The sequence below is a fragment of the Watersipora subatra genome, chromosome 8 (genome assembly GCF_963576615.1).
Source record: "Watersipora subatra chromosome 8, tzWatSuba1.1, whole genome shotgun sequence".
NCBI classification, from domain to species: Eukaryota; Metazoa; Bryozoa; class Gymnolaemata; order Cheilostomatida; family Watersiporidae; genus Watersipora; species Watersipora subatra.
This window is the reverse complement of record NC_088715.1, coordinates 48,627,204-48,648,380: the sequence shown is the minus strand read 5'-3', so window position 1 is coordinate 48,648,380 and position 21,177 is coordinate 48,627,204. Positions and strand designations below refer to the sequence as shown.

The 21,177-nt window shown below is 36.8% G+C and overlaps 1 protein-coding gene across 1 annotated transcript; it reads right to left on the bottom strand.

Annotated features, from left to right (window-relative positions):
- Positions 1 to 14,670: 14,670 nt before the first annotated feature.
- Positions 14,671 to 19,875, bottom strand: LOC137402652 (uncharacterized). Its single transcript, XM_068089156.1, has 4 exons — positions 19,098 to 19,875; positions 17,784 to 18,981; positions 16,891 to 17,475; positions 14,671 to 16,714 (listed from the first exon to the last, which is right to left on the bottom strand). The coding sequence occupies exons 1-4, from the start codon at positions 19,873 to 19,875 to the stop codon at positions 14,671 to 14,673; spliced, it is 4,605 nt and encodes a 1,534-aa protein (XP_067945257.1).
- Positions 19,876 to 21,177: the final 1,302 nt, after the last annotated feature.

Here is a 21,177-nt window from a genome sequence, read left to right as displayed (position 1 = left end):
ATTAGTCCACCATTGTAAATGTCACAAACTGGAGTATTGTCGAACGTTATCTTTTATTTTAATCATAACCCCTGGGTACAGATAAAGGACGGCAGGTAGTACCGCTTTTTATAGTAAAAATAGTTTGGTGTTTTGCTTTATTACTGAAGTATAAAATATTTGTAAGTATATTTTCATTGCAGAATAGACTGCTTTGTAGAAAAAAATAATCAAAACTTGGTAAACGAACAGCAACCATTTGGGCTCTCCACCAACTTATTGCAAACTTACTGCTATAATAACCTATAAAACTAGTGATATTGATCAGCAAAAAAAAACAGTTGTTGATGCAAACCAATAAGACTGAAGTTACTGTAAAACCCACAAATTAAAAAATTTAAGACAATTTCTTCCTGTTTAAATGGTCAAAGGGTTGAGTTTTGAAAGATCTTCGATTAGGCAATTTACATACACATTACTGTTTTCATATCCTGTTTGTATAGACTGTTTTCATATGAGAATATCTTATGGCGTAAGTATTTTTGGAATAGATTGTTTACATGTAATTTGCATGAGTACCTACTGTAGTAACATTATTTCACTTTTCATAATCTATTCTGATGCTAGTATGGCAAAGAACTGGTTTTAGAAACAAAAGCACTCATGAAGCAATTTCTTTGCTATGGTGCATAAACGTGCTTTTTCTACAAACAACCATCATGAAGCAAGTCCCTTGTTATTACGCATAGAGGTCCTTTTTCCACAAAAGACAAGAATGAATGACGAATATCAATGCTGAAACTACAATGCACGAACGTAAGATGAATAAGCTTATGTATATAATAGGTCCTTAAGCCTGGTTTCCATATATGCCACAGACACTGCTGGCAGGGGTGTGGTACTATCGGCAGCGAAATGGGAACCTATGCGCCAAGCTCTGCAGGTAGTTGCCAGCAGTCTATTCAAGAGGTCAGCGCTATTCAACGCGCTGCAGGCAATACTGTACAAGGCTGTACAAGTACAGGTCAACACTAGAGAAACGACATCAAAAGTCGCCACTTTTCTGCAATCATCAGCAACGCAGCTTCATGTAAATATAAGCCACAAATTCTCGCACTGCAAGTTTCTAGCTGCAGAAGGTTACCATGAGGGTTCCACAGTCAATACAGGAACCAAATTAACTTTCATCGTAAATTTTAATGCATCATAGGATAAATTTTGAACCATTATAATAATATAAAGTAATATAAATTCTGAGTAAACTAATATCATCTCTCAGTTGTCGGGCTTACCTAAAACTGTTGTAAGCTACAAGTCTCGGCTAGGAGTGTGCTCGCTGGGTACCACTTTGTGACATCAATATTTGACACACTTGAGCAAGTTAAAACTGACGACACAAATACCATACAAAATATGTGATGTAGGTACTGTATATGTCCCGTATTAGTCCTTGAGTGGTGGTTATAGAATTACATCAAGATTGCTCTAGCACAAAATCTTTCCTTCACACAAACTAGAAAATATAAAACAGTCTAACAACATTTGCTATTCTTGAAGGTAATCAAATCTTGCTCTGCTTTCATGTATGAAAGTTTTCAACTAATATTTTAGATCTTTCGGCCAAAACCTGGACAAATTTAATATAGCTGTACTGTGTGAGCCGTATGGCACAGTCAGTTGATCGAAGAGGCGCCACCAATCAAGATTCAGTATTTCAATGATTGACCAATTAATGTGAAGCAGTTTCTGGCTGCATGAATCTTGTGTCGCGGTCTGTGATTAGCTAAATATTTCAAATTTTGCTGCTCCTTCGGAAGATCTTTGGAGTATTTTTCTGTTTTTTTGTGATTTGTCAATTTTAAAACAAGAAACTACTTTCGCTTCAATCCGGTTGGTTCATTCATTAAAATCTTTTTTCTCAGTTTCAATTTTGTTGCGGATTTCTTCTAATTTGGCAGTTTTTTTCGGTAGATATTGAGCTACCATTTCCGAGCTTTTTTGTTGTTTTTATGACCAAAAATGTGAAAAAAACCTAGTTCTTGGTGAAAGTTACAGTAAAACATTATTGAAATCTTTATTTGTGATATACTGTATGTCCATTCATTTTACGAGCTGTCTGATAACTTTTCTGGGTTGGGTACAACTGAAAACCTGTTGGACAATGCCAATAGGTCCGGTGCATTAACAAAATTTAATCAAGCTCAATACTGCTATGCAAAGGCATTGCTTGAGTCGGTGCAATTATGAAAAATCAACATCATGTGAGCCATTAGGAAATAACATTTTCCCCCTCGTCATTTAGCCTTGTAAACTAGTTTCAGATACACTATCACCACTAGAGGGAGCGGATATGTACAGCTGAAGTCAGCATAATTACACTGTTTACTTCAAAAGTTACACAGAACAGTAAGTACATATTAATGTTGATTTTAGAATTGTAAGAAGCATAACATTTTACACACAGAGAAATGGTATGCCTATAGGCGGGAGCCAGTGTCTGAAAAGGACAAAATTAAACTGTTATGGGACTTCAACATTTTTACTGATAAAATAATCGAGGTCAGGTGACCAAATTTAGCACTAAACCACAAACAACTAGAGTGCCAGATCATTTATATAGCCATTCCATAAGACGCCAAAGTAGAGAGGATAGAAGACGAAGAGAAGATTGTGCTTCGAAGATTGTGGAATGTTAAGCCAAAAATGATAAAATATTATAGTGATTGAAGAACTTAGAACAGTTTTTAGTCAGCATATCCTATATCTTGCTGAGTTTGGTGTTGAACAGTTTTTTTCGAAGCAGTTTCGAAGCGAGCTACTCGGAACAGCCCTAATTCTTAAGCAGACTCTGCAGTAAAATAAATTGTTAAAGTGATAACCATCTGGCTTTAAGATAAGGCCTGAGCTCACTTACTGTCAACTACTTGGTCAATAATATAGCTTTTAGAATAATAATAATAATAATAATAATAATAATAATAATAATAACAATAATGGGGAGCCTATATTATCAAATAATAATCATGAAAAAGTGTTAACCGTTCTGAATGAATGTTTAAATGTGTCCAGAAATAGCGAGTTGAAGCTTTCATTTCAACCTGGTCAAAAATAGCATACATGTATTTGCATAATGACTTCATTATTAACGAGTTTATATATTGCATGAAGGCAGAAAAAAAAGTTAAAAAGCCAATAAAAAGGGTATAGAGTTTTCTAAACAGCAACATAAGAATATTTTAACTAGTAAATTTCGCAAAATACCAAAATTGTAGTTTGCAGCTAGGTGTAGACAACCACAAAGACAGCGACAACACAATCTTACTTGTTTATTATAATGGGTTCAACAAAAATCTTGAACAGCAAATAAAGGCAGAATAGCTGTTTTATTCTTTTATGTGAATCAAACAAGATAAACTAGCAAAAAATTATTACAGAGCAGACAACTTTGATTTATAGAGGCATAACTCCCTGGTGGTAGAGTTTGTAATTTTTCATAATGCTTGCACATAACTAGTAGATCAGCTAAATGAAAAACACTCATTGTTGTTACTAAAGTTATTCAAACGAATATTTATGAGAGTAACTTAAATATCAGTGCTAAAGGCATAACATCTTAGTTTATCAATATATGCAATGTTATGCTGCATCATTATGGTAACACTTCCTTTTGTATAAAATGTTTGTAAAACTTTGTTTTACATAGCTTAGCATTCGCACCAAAAATCATGTATCATTATGGATGCAGTATTGGTATTCCACAATATTTTTGATACGCTTTACTAAAACATTCAAATCTACGACATGTTTCTGCAGAGCGACTCAAAGAGTTTTATGCTGTGATTTCAGTAGTTTGAAAGTCAGCGAATTTTATACTTGACTACTCCGAAAATCAGCATTATCAGAGTCTTATATTGGCAGCTCAACTAGGATAATGAAAACAGCTCAAGTTTTCATTTCATAATCATACCTATACAAAGGTTATACAAAGTATAGCTTAGGCAGAGGTAAACCTGTTTAGTGAACAGAATTTGAATGCAATGTTTTTGTACCGAGCAGACTGAAAGAGGCAAATGATGGTTCTGACACAACAAGAAATATGAACATTCAACTTCAATATAGAGTTTAGTTAGCTATTTTCTACTACCATACATCTGATTATATATTTGATCAGTCTTCCACCTTTGACGTTTCAGATTAAAAATTAAAGTTAATTTGTAAAATATCTGTAAATTAGTAAAGTTTTGTCACATAGGAGATTTCCTGGCAAGCTGTAATTTTACTGTGCTTGTCTGGTGCCTTGGATGTGTAACTTATCTTGATGTGGTATTAAAGTCTAGGTTTGTCACAAATTCTGAGTTTAGTTGTATTTGTCTTATACATATAATAGATGTAAGTCAATTTATTATTGTTTACCTTGCTTTTGTTTCTGATAATTTTATTGTGTATGACTGGCATTTTGTGTTGTTTATGGACTAATATTATGATACTATCATCACTACTGAATATTTCATTTAAATAGTAGTTAAATGTGTTATGGTCCTGTTTTGGTTTGTTTCATAAAATGTGTTGTGTGCTTTTATCAGTACTTTGTATTTGTATAACTTTTTAATAGTTAAAGTTCTATTTAGGTTGAAAAGCAGATTAGCAGAAAAATCATAAGCTTTTTTGTATATTATTCTGAGTAAACGGTTTTGAAACACTTTAATTTTGTTTAAGTAGTTTTTGTGATGTATTATTCTCCTTCGTATGCGGTAGTGACAAATATATAATTGATTAGTAGATGGTAACACATCTCCTTCATACGTAATGGTGATAATCATAATTGGGGGATACATCTATCATGCCTGTTAATGTATCTCATTAGCTGTAATAGTTAAATGGCTGATTTACTGTGGCTACTGCATATTTCATTAAAATATGCCCTCTACATGATCACTGTATGACTCAACATGAGTATATCATAACTAAGCAATCAACAAGGAAGTTTAGTTTTTGTTTATAAGCCAGCAGTGCTCTGTATTAAGAATCAATCCTATTTTAAAATTCATTCAACCATGTTAGTTAATATTTGCTGAAACACTTGGTAAATTACACTAGTTAATACTAATGTAAAATTAATTCATATTAACTCTCATTATCTATTTGTTTTTACGCAACAGTAGATGCTTGCATACAAGATCGAACTGAAATGTAAAAAAAATCACCAAAGTGAGGGATTGGCTTGTGCACACATAATTCTGATCACACTCAAATGAAATGACATCATGCAAATTTAATTCTAACAATTTCGACCTTGACCATACGGCTAGTAGCTCGAACCATGTGGCTGGTAGCTCCAAGCATGGTAGTTTCGCACTTTAAAAACAACTGCCTCATGATTGCAGCTGCTTTGACCAAATTTGAGGAGCAGATATAAAGTCTGTGTAAATATTTTATTTTCTCACCATAAATAACTTTGTCTTTAAATCATTAGTTGACTCGATACAATTCTCAGACAATTGCGTTATTCAGAAACTTTCTCTATAAAATGTTTTTGGGCTTTGCAAGCTTAAAATTAGCAAAAATAAAATAATCAACAGAGATACCAAAACTTTAATGCTCCTATTACCAAAAAGTGTTTAAATGTATTATTTTATTGATGATACCACAATTTTAAATTATATTAATACTATTAATGTTATTATTATTACATACTACTGCTACTTGTGCTTATTTAGTACTAGTACTAATCACTACCCACTCACCTACTGTTACTACTGCTGACTACTATTGCTGCCTCCTCTCACCCTCACCCACAACTATACTAGTATTACTATTTTGAGATAGTCATAGTCAATTTATCAACTACCCACTGTTATGACTACCGCTACTATTTTTGAGATAGTTACAATTAACATGTTCTTAGTTTACAACCTTTTGACGTTTTACCAATTTATGGCTTTTTCTCAAGACTTACTCATAATCGAGAGAAAGAATATCTTCTCTTAATTAAACCAAATTTCCTCTAAAGTTCGAGCAGTTGCTGAATTTTTCACAACAAACAACTTTAACTTTGCTATTTACTGCACAGCTGTTCTAACCAAAACTATGCAAAACTTTTGTTGCGGCATTTGGTTGCAACAACAAGTCTTTAAAAGCGCCTGAAAAGTCTTACGCTAGCCCTTTAAGTTAGTCTTTTAAACTAATAGTTAATTACTTCAGTAGATTGCTCGCTTTGTCAAAAATCTATCAAGTGCATAATATTTGCAAGCAAGGCGGGAATTCGCCTCTTCGAAGCTTTCAATGTCAACCTTTTAGAATTGAGATTAAAGTTAGTTGGTGAAACAATCAGGAATTTCATCAGTAAAGTTTTGCAACAGTGGTGATTACCTTGCGAGTTGTAATTTTACTGTGCTGCTCTGGAGCCTGGTATGCCTTGTTCAGCTTTATGCTATATTAAACTACAGGTTTGTCACAAATTGTGGGTATAGTTGTATTTGTCTGATAAATATAGATGTAGGAGGTTTTATTACTGTTTCTTTTTTTCAGTTATTGATAATTTTATAGAGTGTGGCTACCACTTTGTGTTGTTTGCAAAAAATACTGTATGACCCATCATAAATATCTCATGACTGCACAATTAACAAGGACCTTTGGTTTCTGTTTATAAGCCAGCAGCTCTCTGCATTAACAAGCAACCCTATTTGAAAAGTTATTCAACCAGGTTACTTAATATTTTGCTGAGACACTTGGTAAATTACACTAGTTAATACTAAAGTAAAATTAATTCATATTCACTCCATTTCATTTTCTATTTACTTTCATGAACAAGCTCAAAAAATAAAAGGAATGCAAACTTATTTGTTTTTCTATTAAAGTATGGTATATGCTTGCATACAAGCTATACATGTACAATGTTTAAAAGGTAAACAATTTACTAAACTAAGGGATAGGTTTTTACGCACAGAACTCTGATCACTGTCAAATGAACTCACATAATGCTAATTTAATTCAAACTACCCTGACTCATATAATGAAGCTGATAGCTCTAAGCATGTGGCTGGTAGCTCTAAGCATGTGGTTGGTAGCTCTAAAGCCTGGTTCCCATATACGTCGCAAAGCACCGGCGGTAATATCACGCAGCAAAACACTTGCGGTGCTCGGCGCATTTTAATGTTCACATAAAAGCCACATCGTTAATAATATCGTAAACATAATTGCGTAATCAAATAAAATGCTCGCTCGCTATGCCGTTCTTATAATGGTGACCTTTGCCCGTACAGCGCATTTCGGGAAGGTTTTGCCTGCGGCCGTTTTCGAAATTTGAACAGCGCTAACATTAACTATTGCGATGCCGCGGCAACTACCGGCGATCCTCGGCGCATACGTTCCCATTTCATCGCTAATAGCCTGCGGTGTGTCACCGGTGCTTTGCGACGTATATGGGAACCCGGCTTTAGCAAGCGGCTTGTAGCTCTAAGCATGCGGCTGGTAGCACTAAGCATGTGACTGGTAGCTCTAAGCATGTGACTGGTAGCTCTAAGCATGTGGCTGGTAGCTCTAAGCATGTAGTTGGTAGCTCTAAGCAAGCGGCTTGTAGCTCTAAGCATGCGGCTGGTAGCACTAAGCATGTGACTGGTAGCTCTAAGCGTGTGACTGATAGCTCTAAGCATGTGACTGGTAGCTATAAGCATGTGACTGGTAGCTCTAAGCATGTGACTGGTAGCTCTAAGCACGTGACTGGTAATTCAAAGCATGTGGCTGGTAGTTCTAGGCATGTGGCTAGTAGCCACACAGAGGTAAATTCTAAATTTTGGTCGAAATTACACCGAAACATTATTGAAATCTCATTTTGTGTTATACTATATGCGCCATTCTTTCCTGGACTGTCTGTTAACTTTTCCGGGTTATTACATCTAAAATTATGTTAGACCATGCCACTTTTTCCTTTGCTTAAACAAAAATCAATTGACCTCAATTTGGCTATGTAACGGCATTACCAGAGTTGCGCTATAAATGCAACATCAACAATTATGTGGGCCAATGGAAAACAACATTTTCCACTTTGTCATTTAGCCTCGTAAACTAGTTTCAGATGCCCTAGTATTACAAGAGGAGCAGATACTGTATGTGCAGGTGAAGCCAGCATATTTACACAAATTACTTAGAAAGTTATACAGAACAGTAAGTACATATTTACGTTGATTTTAAAAAGTTTGTAAATGGTACACGGTTTATGCTATATTTGGACATACTCTTACAAATCTTACAAATTCTGGCAAACAGGAATCATTCTCAATCTGAGGTACATTTTAGTTTAGTGATTATTAACAGCCATCTTTAGTAAAAGTAATTGACTAGACTATTTGTTTATCTCATCCTTTTGGTTTTGGTTTTGGCAGCTGACTATTTTGCACCTATCTATCGAAATTTGACTCTTTCCATCGCTAAGCTATTTGGGTGTGAGATGAACACAATGAAAAGCATTCTACATAGTTTGCTGTGATTTGAAAACAAAGGAACTAAGAACTCATTGATTGCTCAAATAATCTCATTTAAAACCACAAAGCAGTAGAGTCAGAAGGAATGTTGTGACTTAGACATGAAGCTTGAAAACATCTCTCTGCCATTCCTACTATTCATGTAACAAAAGGGCCACACACTGACTATTAGATTAGATTTAGAGATAATGTTATGAGTTTTTGTGAAGTTTTTTGTTTGTATTCTGTGAAAATTTTTATATACTGTAACTCCAAGTGTCAAATCAGGCAAACTTGCAAAATCACTTGGAATGTGAATCTATATCACCGCACCTGTGAGAAAGAAAACTATGGGTGTAAAGCATTATATCAAATATATCTATATACACAACTTTTATGACATTCTAGTTCTTTGTGATAGATTGTCAGATGCTTCAACAAAATGGAGAACATGGACCTGCATTTGTTCATAAATACTTAAAGCCGATCGATCAGTGCAGGTTTTGCAGCATTGGTCCACCAATGTAAATGTCACAAACTGGAGTATTGTTGAAACTTCTCTTTTATCCTAACCATAACCCTTGGGTACAGATAAAGGACGGCAGGTAGTACCCCTTTTTATAGTAAAAATAGTTTGTTGTTTTGCTTTATTACTGAAGTATAAAATATTTGTAAGTATATTTTCATTGCAGAATAGACTGCTTTGTAGAAAAAAATAATCAAAACTTTGTAAACGAACAGCAAAGATTTGGGCTCTCCACCAACTTATTGCAAACTTACTGCTATAATAACCTATAAAACTAGTGATATTGATCAGCAAAAAAGAAAATCAGTTGTTGATGCAAACCAATAAGACTGAAGTTACGGTAAAACCCACAAATTAAAAAATTTAAGACAAGTTTCTCCTGTTTAAATGGTCAAAGGGTTGAGTTTCGAAAGATCTTCAATTAGGCAATTTACATAATTATTACTGTTTTTATATAAGAATATCTTATGGCGTAAGTATTTTTGGAATGGATTTTTTACATGTAATTTGCATGAGCACCTACTGTAGTAACATTATTTCACTTTTCATAATCTATTCTGATGCTAGCATGGCAAAGAAATGGTTTTAGAAACAAAAGCACTCATGAAGCAGTTTCTTTGCTATGGTGCATAAACACGCTTTTTCTACAAACAACCCTCATGAAGCAGGTTCATTGCTATAATGCATAGATGTGCTTTTTCTACAAACAACCCTCTTGAAGCAAGTTCTTTGTTGTTAAGCGTAGAGGTCCTTCTCCACAAAAGACAAGCCTGAATGACTAATATCAATGCTAAAACTGCAATGCATGAACATAAGTTGAATAAGCTCATGTATGAAGGTCCTTAAGCCTGGTTTCTATAAATGACGCAAACACCGCTGGCAGGATTGTAAAGCTATCGGCAGTGAAATGAGAATCTATGTGCCAAGTACCGCGGGTAGTTACTAGCAGTCAACTCAAGATTTCAGCGCATTTCAACTTTTGCAATGAGTCGCGGGCATTACTTTCTTAAAATGTGTTGTACAAGTACAGGTCAGCACTAGAGAAACATCATCAAAAGTCACCATTTTTTCGGCAATCATCAGCAATGTAGCTTCATGTAAACATAAGCCGCCAAGTCTCGCACTGCAAGTGTCTAGCTGCAGCAGGTTACTGCCCAAAATCCACAGTCAATATGGAAACCAAATTAACTTTCATCGTAAACTTAATAAATCATAGGATAAATTTTAAACCATTATAATAATACAAAGTAATATAAATTTGGAGTAAACTATTATCATCTCTCAGTTGTCATGCTTTGCTACAACTGTTGTACGCTACAGGTCTACAGCTAGGAGTGTGCTCGCTTGGTACTACTTTGTGACATCAATATTTGACATACTTGGGCAAGTTAAAGCTGACTAAACAAATACCACACAAAGTCTGTGATGTAGGTGCTGTATATGTCCAGCATTAGTCCCTGAGTGGTGGTTATAGAATTACATCAAGATTGTACTAAATTGTACGAGCACTAAAATTTTCCTTCACACAAACTAGAAAATATAAAACTGTCTAACAACATTTGCCATTCTTGAAGGTAATCCACTCTTGCTCTGCTTTCATGTATGCAAGTTTTTAATTAATATTTTAGATCTTTCGGCCGAAAACTGGAAATTTAATATATTTGTACAGTGTGAGCACTATGGGGCGGTCAGTTGGTGATCAAATAGGCGCCACCAATCACGATTCAGTATTTCAATGATTGATCAATTAATGTGAAGCAGCTTTTGGCTGTGGGAACCTTGTGTCGAGGTATGTGATTGGCTAAATATTTAAAATTTTGCTGCTCCTTATTCGTGAGATCTTTGGAGTATTTTCCTGTTTTTTTCTGATTGGTCAATTTTAGAACAAGAAATTACTTTTGCTTTTATCCAGTTGGTTCATTCATTAAAATCTTTTTTGTTCAGTTGTACTTTTGTTGCGAATTTATTCTGATTTATCAGTTGTTTTCGGTAAATATTGAGTTTACATTTCCGAGTTTTTTTGTTGGTTATTTATGACCAAAAATGTAAAAAAAAGCCTAGTTTTTGGTCGAAGTTACACCAAAACATTATTGAATTCTCTGTTTGTGATATATTGTGTGCACATTCATTTCACGAGCTGCCTAATAACTTTTCTGGGTTGGGCACAACTGAAAACCTGTTGGACAATGCCAATATGTCAGGTGCATTAACAAAATTTAATCAAGCTCAATACTGCTATGCAAAGGCATTGCTTGAGTAGGTGCAATTATGCAAAATCAACATCATGCGAGCCATTGGGAAATAAAATTTTCCACCTCGTCATTCAGCCTTGTAAACTATTTTCAGATACACTAGCACCACTAGAGGGAGCGGATACGCACAGCTGAAGACAGCATAATTACACTGTTTACTTCAAAAGTTACACAGAACAGTAAGTACATATTTACATTGATTTTAAAAAGTTAGTAGATGGCACATCATTCATGCTATACTTAGACATGCTATAAATTCTGACAAACAGGAACTACTGTCAATCTGACACATATTTTAGTTGAGTGATTATCAAAGTCCATCTTTAGTAAGGGTGAATGACGAGACTCTGTGTTTATCTCCTCTTCATTTTGGTTTTCCTGTTGACTGTTTTGTGTCTGTCCATTGAAATACGACTATTTCATGTTTGCCCTTTAAAATACTGCTCGTTCTATTGCTAAACTAATACAAGATAAACACATTGCCGAGCATTCAGCGTAGTTCGCTATGATTTCAAAAGCCAAACAACAAATAAATCATGGATCTTAGATTACCTCATTTAGAACCTCAAAGTAGCAAAGTCGGTAGGAACGTTAAAAATTTGACATGAAACCTCAAAACATTTGCCCACCATACCTACTTTTCATGCAGCAAAAGTGTCAGAGACTGATTATTGTTTCAATTTGGAAATAAACTGCTGCCTAAAATCAATTTTGTTTTAACATCAAAACTTAGAACTCCGTTTCCTGTTACTGTTATTTTTCCATCAAATTCTATTTATAACAGTAAAGATATTCTGGTCGGCTTAAACCAGAGCCTGCTGTTGTTCAGTGCATCAGTCTTCAAATATTAACCATCATTAGATTTGTTCTTTAGAGATATATCTTCAAGAAAATGTTAGGTCTGCTGCAGCTAGCTGGTTTTGTATAAAAACGTGGGGTGGATGTTTCATCTGATTTACCGTGCATGACTAAATACATGTTTTGGGGATTCCATTTTCCAACAAGTTAAACCAAAAATTCCATTTTCCAAAAGCTTCATTTGGGATTTTTACATCGTATTGCACAGCCTAATAATAGCAGTGAACATTTAGTGTCACAACACTTATTTTATCTAGTGAGAACAAGGAGGACAGTTGCTTGCATGAATGCAGCCAAGGATAAAAAACTAGGTCATGTCATGCAATTTCTGTAATACCTTCAAGTATAAACTGCTCAAGAAGTTGGTGTATTATAATATATGTTTAGTTAGTTGTAAAAGGCAGTACGAGCCACACCAAAGACCTAAAAGCCAAATCTGTAGTGCATTCCTATAGTTATATAGTCCTAGTACTTTTCCATAAGTCTAAACATGAAGTAGTTACTACTGTATAGAGTAGTTAGATGTGTAATATCAGACATGCTTTGAAGTTTGAAGTGCTCAAAAGACCAGGTCAATTTATAGGATTATGATGACCTTGACCTTGACATGGTTGCATGAATGTTGCTATAACTTACTACCAATTTGTTCTAAATCTTTAAATAAATGCGCATCAGAAAGCTGAGAAATTTATCTACAAGCTGATATATTTTACTTACAGTAAACATATATGCAGATCCTATATGCTAAGATGCAATACGTAGGTGATAAAAAAACTTTTTTAAATACTAAATTTTAATACACTTTTTTATTGCATAAACACATATAACCATGTTGTATAAAACCTCATTACACAGATTTAATATATATGCCTAAAACTTGCATGCAGCAGGTCTATGCTTGCATATAAGTTTACAGAATGATGGGTTAGTGAGATAAACACTGGGTTTGCTATTATTGTTTTATTTACAGCGTACAATCAAGTGGCGATTCAATCCTGCCGGAAAATAATTATACCAGAGCAATTTGTAAATACATGTACATGTCTTGTTTCAATGTTGTATTAGCTGGCATAGTGTTTTTGGCAGACATCTTTGAAAAAAAGATGCTTATTTACGTCAACTGAAAGCATCCTTGTAGAACAGTTGTTGACATCCTTGTGGCTAGTTGATAGATATTAAAAATAATGAACTACTTAGTAAGGTTGTAGCAAATTTCTTTATGCCATGGTATGTTAAGTTATAATTTTCCAAAGAGACTTGAAGTTATAAGTTCACTGCTGTTCATTTGCACGATGCTAAACACCGTGAAATCTGAAATGCATAGATATACCGTGATAATAATGCGCAATGATACAATATGGTATAGTGTGCCATAATATAACGCATGAGTAAAGACACAAGAAATAACTCAGCAAGTGCAAAAAATAGCACAATAAACAGCAAAGATGTGATAGCAGAATTAAACAACTGTTGTATATAATATTATGTAATTTACCTTTGCTTCTTCTTTGGATAAAATGTAGTAACATATGTAGTAGGTAATATTATTGACTAAAATTGGTAATAAACAGATAAATTGTAGCCTTCCATTATGGGCTCTAAAAAACCTACTAACTAGGGCTGACAGAACACGCAGGACCGGCCAAAAGGTCAAAGCTGGACACGAACTCTATTGGTCAACAGGTGATGACACTACTCCCGTGTCCAATCACACCTAGACAGCACAACAACTGCCAGCAAGAAAGCCCGCGAACGCAGAAAAAAACAGCTATTCCTAATACCTAAAGACAATTAGCCGCTGCTTCTGTCAAATCAATTATTTTACTGTAGATAATGGCTATTATAAGGCGTATGATAACAAGTGTGCTAACCATAGTTTATTATCAACGAGTACAATTCTTACACTCCCATCTAAATTTAGGATAAATTTACAGAAGATTAAAAGAAGACAAAACACATATGAAGTTATTTGACTAAATGAAAGCTAAATAATATATTTGCACATGCACTACAAGCAAGCTAGCTCAATTACAAAAGGCTATAAGCATTAATCATGTCGGTTCTCAGCGCTCATTAGTTTAATAAGTTTCTGTACTGGTCTATCTAGTGTTATCCTCGGCCGATTTGGTTTTCCAGCGTTGTTCAGGTCTTTCGTTCCGAGCATTACTGTGGTTTTCCTGACTAGTCCATCTGGTCCTTGATGTGTAGCGATTACACTTCCTGTTTTCCATTGGTTTCGCGGTTCATTGTTGTCCACAATAATGACAATGTCTCCCACCTTTATGTTCTGTTTGGGATTTTCCCACTTTGACCGACCTTCAATTTTGGTAAGGTATTGAGCCTTCCACATGGTCCAAAATTCTTCAGCTAGTTGCTGAGATTTCCTGTACATTAGTCTGCCATAAATCTCCGCACTGTCAAATTCCCCAGGGGAAGGTGGAAAGTGTTGAGATTTCATGGTTAGCAAATGGTTAGCTGTGATGATGGCATCCGTGTCGCTCAATGAATCTGTGGAGATGGGTCTGCTGTTGACAGTTGCCATGATTTCATAAAAGGTTGTTCTCAGGCTCTCTGTTTTCATGTGCTTGCTGTATTTTCATGACATTCCTTGCAAAATTGATCTTATGGTTCTTATCTGTCTTTCCCATACCCCGCCTTGGTGGCTAGCTGTCGGAGTATTTGTTTCAAACTTTATTTTCTTTGTCATCAGGTAATCTTTTAGCTCCTTGCTTCTCATGTTGAGTAAGTCCTGCTCCATTTGGTTTCGTCCTCCAACAAAATTGGTGCCTGCATCACTGAAGACAGTAGTGACCGGTCCTCGGACTGCTTGAAATCGTCTTAAGGCCTGTAGGAAGCTATCCGTAGAAAAGTCGTCGATGAGCTCAATATGAATGGCTCGAGTGTAGAGGCATGTAAAGATCACACCCCATCTCTTTAGCTCTGTTCTTCTGTCCTTGACGAAAAAGTGCCCAAATGTATCAATTCCTATGTGCGTAAATGGTGGACTAGGCTCAGTTCTCTCCTTAGGCAGAAGACCCATTTGTTGTTCTTCAGGTCTAGCACGGTTAATTCTGCATTTCACGCAGTGGTGAACAATGCCCTTGGCGAGTGTGGACACCCCAGTTATCCAATATCCTGCTTGGCGCAAGGCGGTGATTGCCGAGTTGTGCCCTTGATGTGTTATCTGATGATAGTGAGTTACCAAAAGCTTAGTTAGCTGAGACTTAAATAGTATTATGGGATTTCTTTCTCTGTAGCTCAGCGGCGATGTTGTTCTGCTAGACATACGCAGCATGTTATTCTCATCTAGGTAAGGAACTAGCTTGCGGATTTTACTGTTTTTCTGTAATGTCTCTTTCTTCTCCAGCTGACTGATCTCTTTATCAAATGCTTGCTTTTGATCTAGTTTGATGATGTGGCTTTCTGCTTGGCAGAGATCTTCAGCGGTTGTCGCAGGTCTTTTGAAGCTTTTGTTTTGTAACATAGCCTTAGCGTTTGTAATAGCTCTCACCAGTCTGGTCCATAAGCTAAACCTTTTGACGATTTCATCTAAGGTGTCATTAGTTGCCGACTGCGTGGAAAGAACTTGTTTGGGTTTCTTAACCTCCACACTGTTCTGTATAAACTCACAGTAGTCTGCTTTGTTAGCCAAATGTGCACTAAGATCTAGCTTGCGCAAGAATGCAGGCCCAGTAAACCAGTTGGATTTCTTCAAGGCTGAGAGAGTGCAACCACGTGAGGCTAGGTCTGCTGGATTCACTGATCCAGGCACATGATGCCACTGTGTTACAGAAGAACATCGACGAATCTCTGCTACCCTGTTTGCAACGAACATGTGGAATTTTGCCTCGTTGCTGTTGATAAATCCTAATGTTGCTGTAGAGTCTGTCCAAATGTATTGGGTGTCAACTGCCATGTCTAGCTCACTTTCCAGCTGACATTTCAATCTCACAGCTTCAACGGCAGCCTGTAATTCTAGCCTAGGTATAGTCATGGATTTGAGTGGAGCCACCCTTGATTTTGCCATGATAAGAGCCGTGTGTACATGGTCGTTACTATCGACAAGGCGAAGGTAGGAGCAAGCGCCATATCCTTCTAATGATGCATCACAGAAGTGATGCAGCTCAGTGTACTTCCAATTCTTGAAGTTTGAAGCAAGTCCTGGTGTAAGACATCTTGGAATGGATATATCTTGAAGTTCATCTAGCTGACTTTTCCACCTGTTCCAATCATTAGCGATGTCTTCGGGAACATCGTCGTCCCATTTCTCACTCTCCTTGCAGGCTCGCTGCATGATCATTTTTCCTTGTAAAAGAAAAGGAGCAAGTAGACCAAGTGGGTCATATATCTGTGACACCACAGATAAAATTCCTCTTCTTGTATTAGGTTTCTTTGTTAGGTTATTGCTGAAGGTGAAGCAATCGTCATCAGTACGCCACTCCAATCCAAGAGTTCTCTCAGCAGGCAGTTTATCCTTGTACAATACTAACCCTTGTGGCTCAGAAGCTCTTTCTGTAATAGGTATAGACTTTAAGACATCTCTATTGTTGCTAGCAAATTTGTGTAATCGGAGGTTGGCATCAGCACATATCTTTGTTGCGTCTCCTATAAGCTTGATTGCCTCAGGAGCGCTAGCCACACTAGCAAGGCCATCATCTAGCTCATATAGCTAGCTTCTGGGTTTTTCGAACTGTTTTGTGTTGCTAGTGTGCGCAACGCAAGTGTTGCTACTCCAGGTGAAGACGTCGCACCAAAATGATGCACAGTCATTCTGTACTCCTTGACTTCAGACAGGTTTGGGTCAACCCACAGAAACCTCAAATAGTCTCTGTGTTCTGTTGTCACTTTGAAGTTAAGAAACATTTTTTGAATGTCACGCGAGAGAGCTATAGGCTTTGTCCTGAATCTCAAAAGTATTCCAACCAGACTATTTATGTGGTCTGGTCCAGGAAGGAGTTCTTCATTTAGACATTTGTTTTGAAAGTGCACACTCGCATCAAAAACAACTCGTATTTTTCCCTTTCTTGGATGGTAGACACTGAAGTGTGGTAGATACCAGACTTGACCTGTTTCTGCGGTACTTTCTGCAACTGGTTCGGCATGCCCATTATCAATCATCTCTTGCATGAAGTTGAAATATTCCTTTTTCAGTATGGAATCCCTCTTAAATCTCTGGATGAGCTGATTCAGTCTGCGTTCGGCTTGACTTCTATTGTTAGGCATGAATGGTACATCTTTGAAAGGTAGTGGAAGGGTTATTGACCCACCCGCATCTCGTGTAATTCCTTCCTCTAGTATTTTTACAAACTTGATGTCGTTTTGGGATGCCTTCCTTCTGTCATCGAGGTCATCAAACTCACCCTTTTGTGCAAGATGAGTTGTAAGCAAAGTGTTTTTATGCCTAGAGTTACCACCACACAATGTCCATCCAAGGACTGTTTTTACCGCGAAAGGTTCATCATGTTTTCCGATGATTGTTTCGTGTGGTGCTAACAGGTGAGAAAAATCTCTCCCTATCAGCAAACCAATAGGTGCATCAAGAGTTGGAGGTAGTAAGTTGGCAATTTCCTTGAGATGATGATGTTGTTTGCGATTCTAGACGTTGGGATTTGTGCAAGGTTGCATGGTATGGTTTCTTGTTCATAAGCCTGAACAGAGTGTATCTGTCTTTCTGACGCTGGTTCAAAACATCGCAATGTGATTCTGTACTTGTTGATGAGCCCAGTTTTATCTCCATTGAGTGTTGTCACAGTAACGTTCTCAGATGTGCTGGGAGGTCTAATTTGGTTAGCTATGTCTCTGGTTATGTATGTGCTGTCTGATCCACTATCAAGCAGTGCATATACCAGCACCTCATCTACAGAGTCATTTGCTGATATATAGACAGGCACCACCATATTCAAGAGTTCAGCTGTTATATTTCTCCTGGCAGCATGAACGATTTGCTGTTTTGTCTCCCTTTGTGTCGGCTCACTTGATGCTTCTGGCTTGTTTTCAGTTTTATTTCTCTCAGTCCTAACTGTGTGGGAGTGAGAATTCAGTTTGCCATTCTCCCAATCTTGGGCTGTCTTGTGTAGACATTGAGGGTGGTCACCTTTGCATTTTCTGCATTTTACTTTCTCTCTACATTGAGAGGTCATGTGACCTGATTTGGTGCAGCTGTAGCAAAGCCTTTTTTGGTTGAAGAAGGCAAGTGTGTCAATGTATGACATGGCTACTAGTTTAGAGCATATAGCCGTATCATGATCATCTTTTTCACAGTAGGTGCAGTGTCTTTTTGGCCCTTTGCTAATGGACGTGGAGAAAGAATGCAGTGTTTTTCTTCGGCTTCTATTCTGAGGCTCCTCTTTTGAAGGCTTATCTTGAGCCAGGAGAGGTTCACACTGAATTTCTGCCTGGTCATTGATTAGGTAGAAAAACTCAGAAAAGACTGCATTTCTATCTTCATCTCTCTTGATCTGTCTAGCTTGGTTTACCCATTTAGTTTTCAGCCAGCGTGGCAGTCTTGCTGCTATTTTGTCAATTTCTTGACTGTCATTGAGAATTTTCAACTCTGGTACAGATGCCATAGCGCCCTTTATCTGTGACAAGAAATCAGCGAACTTCTGTAGTTCTTTGTCATCCATTGGGTTGATTTTAGGCCAATTTTCTGGTTTCTCTCTCATAGCACGGGAAACACTGCTATTTCTGCCATATCTTCTACGTAGTTGTCTTCGGGCATCAAGGTATGCTTCTTCTGAGTTTAAGGTGAAGTAGCCAGATATGCAATCTTTTGCATCTTTATCCACAAACTTCTTTAGGTAGCGGAGAGGAGCTTTGCCTGTTAAACCTTCTGCCTCCACATAACCGTCAAAGTCGATCTCCCAGTCATTGAACTCTAAAGGGTCACCAGCGAAGACACTGGGTTCTAAAGAAGTGCGCTATGTGCTCTTATGGTGGTAACTAGACACTTTGTTAACTGCTGAATCGTTCCTAAGTCTTCCACTGAGCTTCTACGTGTGTATATGGAAAGGTTGCCCTCACTTACATCATCTGCTTTTACTTCATTCTGTTGTATGGGTCTGTCTTCTTGCCGTTTCAATGTCAACCCATCTGTGAGAGATGTAACAATTGCCGCCATGTCTGGCTGTGATGGGGTTTGCTCTGTATGTTGGGCTGCATCTTCTATCACGCGTGGCTTGTTGAGTTTCTGTTGCAGTCTGGCACGTCTGACTGCCATATGAGTTTCGAGCTCTTTCATCTCTTCCTCGAGTTTCTTTTTGGCTTCCTCAAACACTCTTTCTGCTTCTATCAGCTCTTCTTCCTGTTTGAGCTCAGTTTCTTTACGTTGATTATAATAGTCATGAACGAGTCGCACATCAGTCATGAATTCATTAAAGAAAGCTTGTGTTGTTTCACTAACTTTATTTTCAACTAAGGTTTCAACCTCGTCAAATATATCAGAAACAGTATGAGTGCAATTCTCCACTAAAGACATAAAAGTGCTAACATCTTTATCTGAAAGTGTGTCAGCCTTCTCTAAAAAACCTTCGTTCTGCTCTAATTGTTTATCAATAGTTTTAACAAGCTGTTGTGTTAACTGCAATGTTTTGTTCTCTTTAGCTTTCAGCGCTAGCTTTTTATCTCGCATTGACTTTCTAAGCGCTGCTGTGTCAGACTCATTATTAATGGCTTGTGAATTTTTATCAAGTGGCACGGCACTAACATCACTATTTGTTGCGCTATCGGTATGTAGCTCAGCTAATTTAGACTGGTCCTCGCTACTCATACTTGCTAAAGGTTCATCATCTTTATTTGGCATTGCGAGTGGAAATTATAGCAGCACCGCTATATAAATTAGCTTATATTGCTATAAAGGTGTCTGAACACACAATATAATTTCACTAACAAAATTGTGTATATTTTAAGTACCGTAATGAAGGATGTTGTGAAACAATGACAGAATAGTTAGAGGATGTAAGTACAGCTGCGCGCCACCGCCGCAGACCGCTAAACCAACAGCACGAGTGCAGCCGAAGCGTAACGAGACACAAGGAAAGGCCCACCCCGCCAACCGAGCAAGAACGAAACCAGCAATCAACCAAATTGGCTATTTCGAGTGTTCTGTCAGCTCTAGTAAGCGTACAACAAGACAAAATGTATCCTATGACAAAATTATCTCATTAAATAACACTTACTTATAAATGAAAACAATGCTCTATACTATATTACACTGAATAATGCAAGTGATGACTTATCAAGGTTGTTGCCATATAGGTAGGTCAATGACCTGTGTAAAGACTGCTTATTGATATAAGTACTGATGAGAAAAACCTGAATTACTAATTGCTACCAGGAACTGTAGTGTAACTATGAACAATGTTCAATATGACTGCTCAATTTTGAGCTGAGGCTAACTGAGATACAGCTATGGTTACTTAGCTGGTGAGATTTACAGGCTTTCTTTACCCTCTGAACTCCTATAGAGTGATAACTCCAAATAGAGATACTACTATTGTTCTAGTAGTTTAGAATGTTACTGTGCCACCTTAGTTCAGCGTCCTATATGAGGATCATAGTCTTATCTTGTATGAAGATGTGAGTTCTTTTAACCTTTGTCAAGTCTTTGTTAGACAAAGATTTCACTGTAGCAAATTTCTTTATGCCGTGGTATGTTAAGTTATAATTTTCCAAAGAGACTTGAAGTTATAAGTTCACTGCTGTTTATTTGCATGATGCTAAACACCGTGAAATCTGAAATGCATACATATACCGTGATAATAATGCGCAATGATACAATATGGTATAGTGTGCCATAATATAACGCATGAGTAAAGACACAAGAAATAACTCAGCAAGTACAAAAAATAGCACAATAAACAGCAAATATGTGATAGCAGAATTAAACAACTGTTGTATATAATATTATGTAACTTACCTTTGTTTCTTCTTTGGATAAAATGTAGTAACATATGTAGTAGGTAATATTATTGACTAAAATTGGTAATAAACAAATAAATTGTAGCCTTCCATTATGGGCTCTAAAAAACCTACTAACTAGGGCTGACAGAACACGCAGGACCGGCCAAAAGGTCAAAGCTGGACACGAACTCTATTGGTCAAC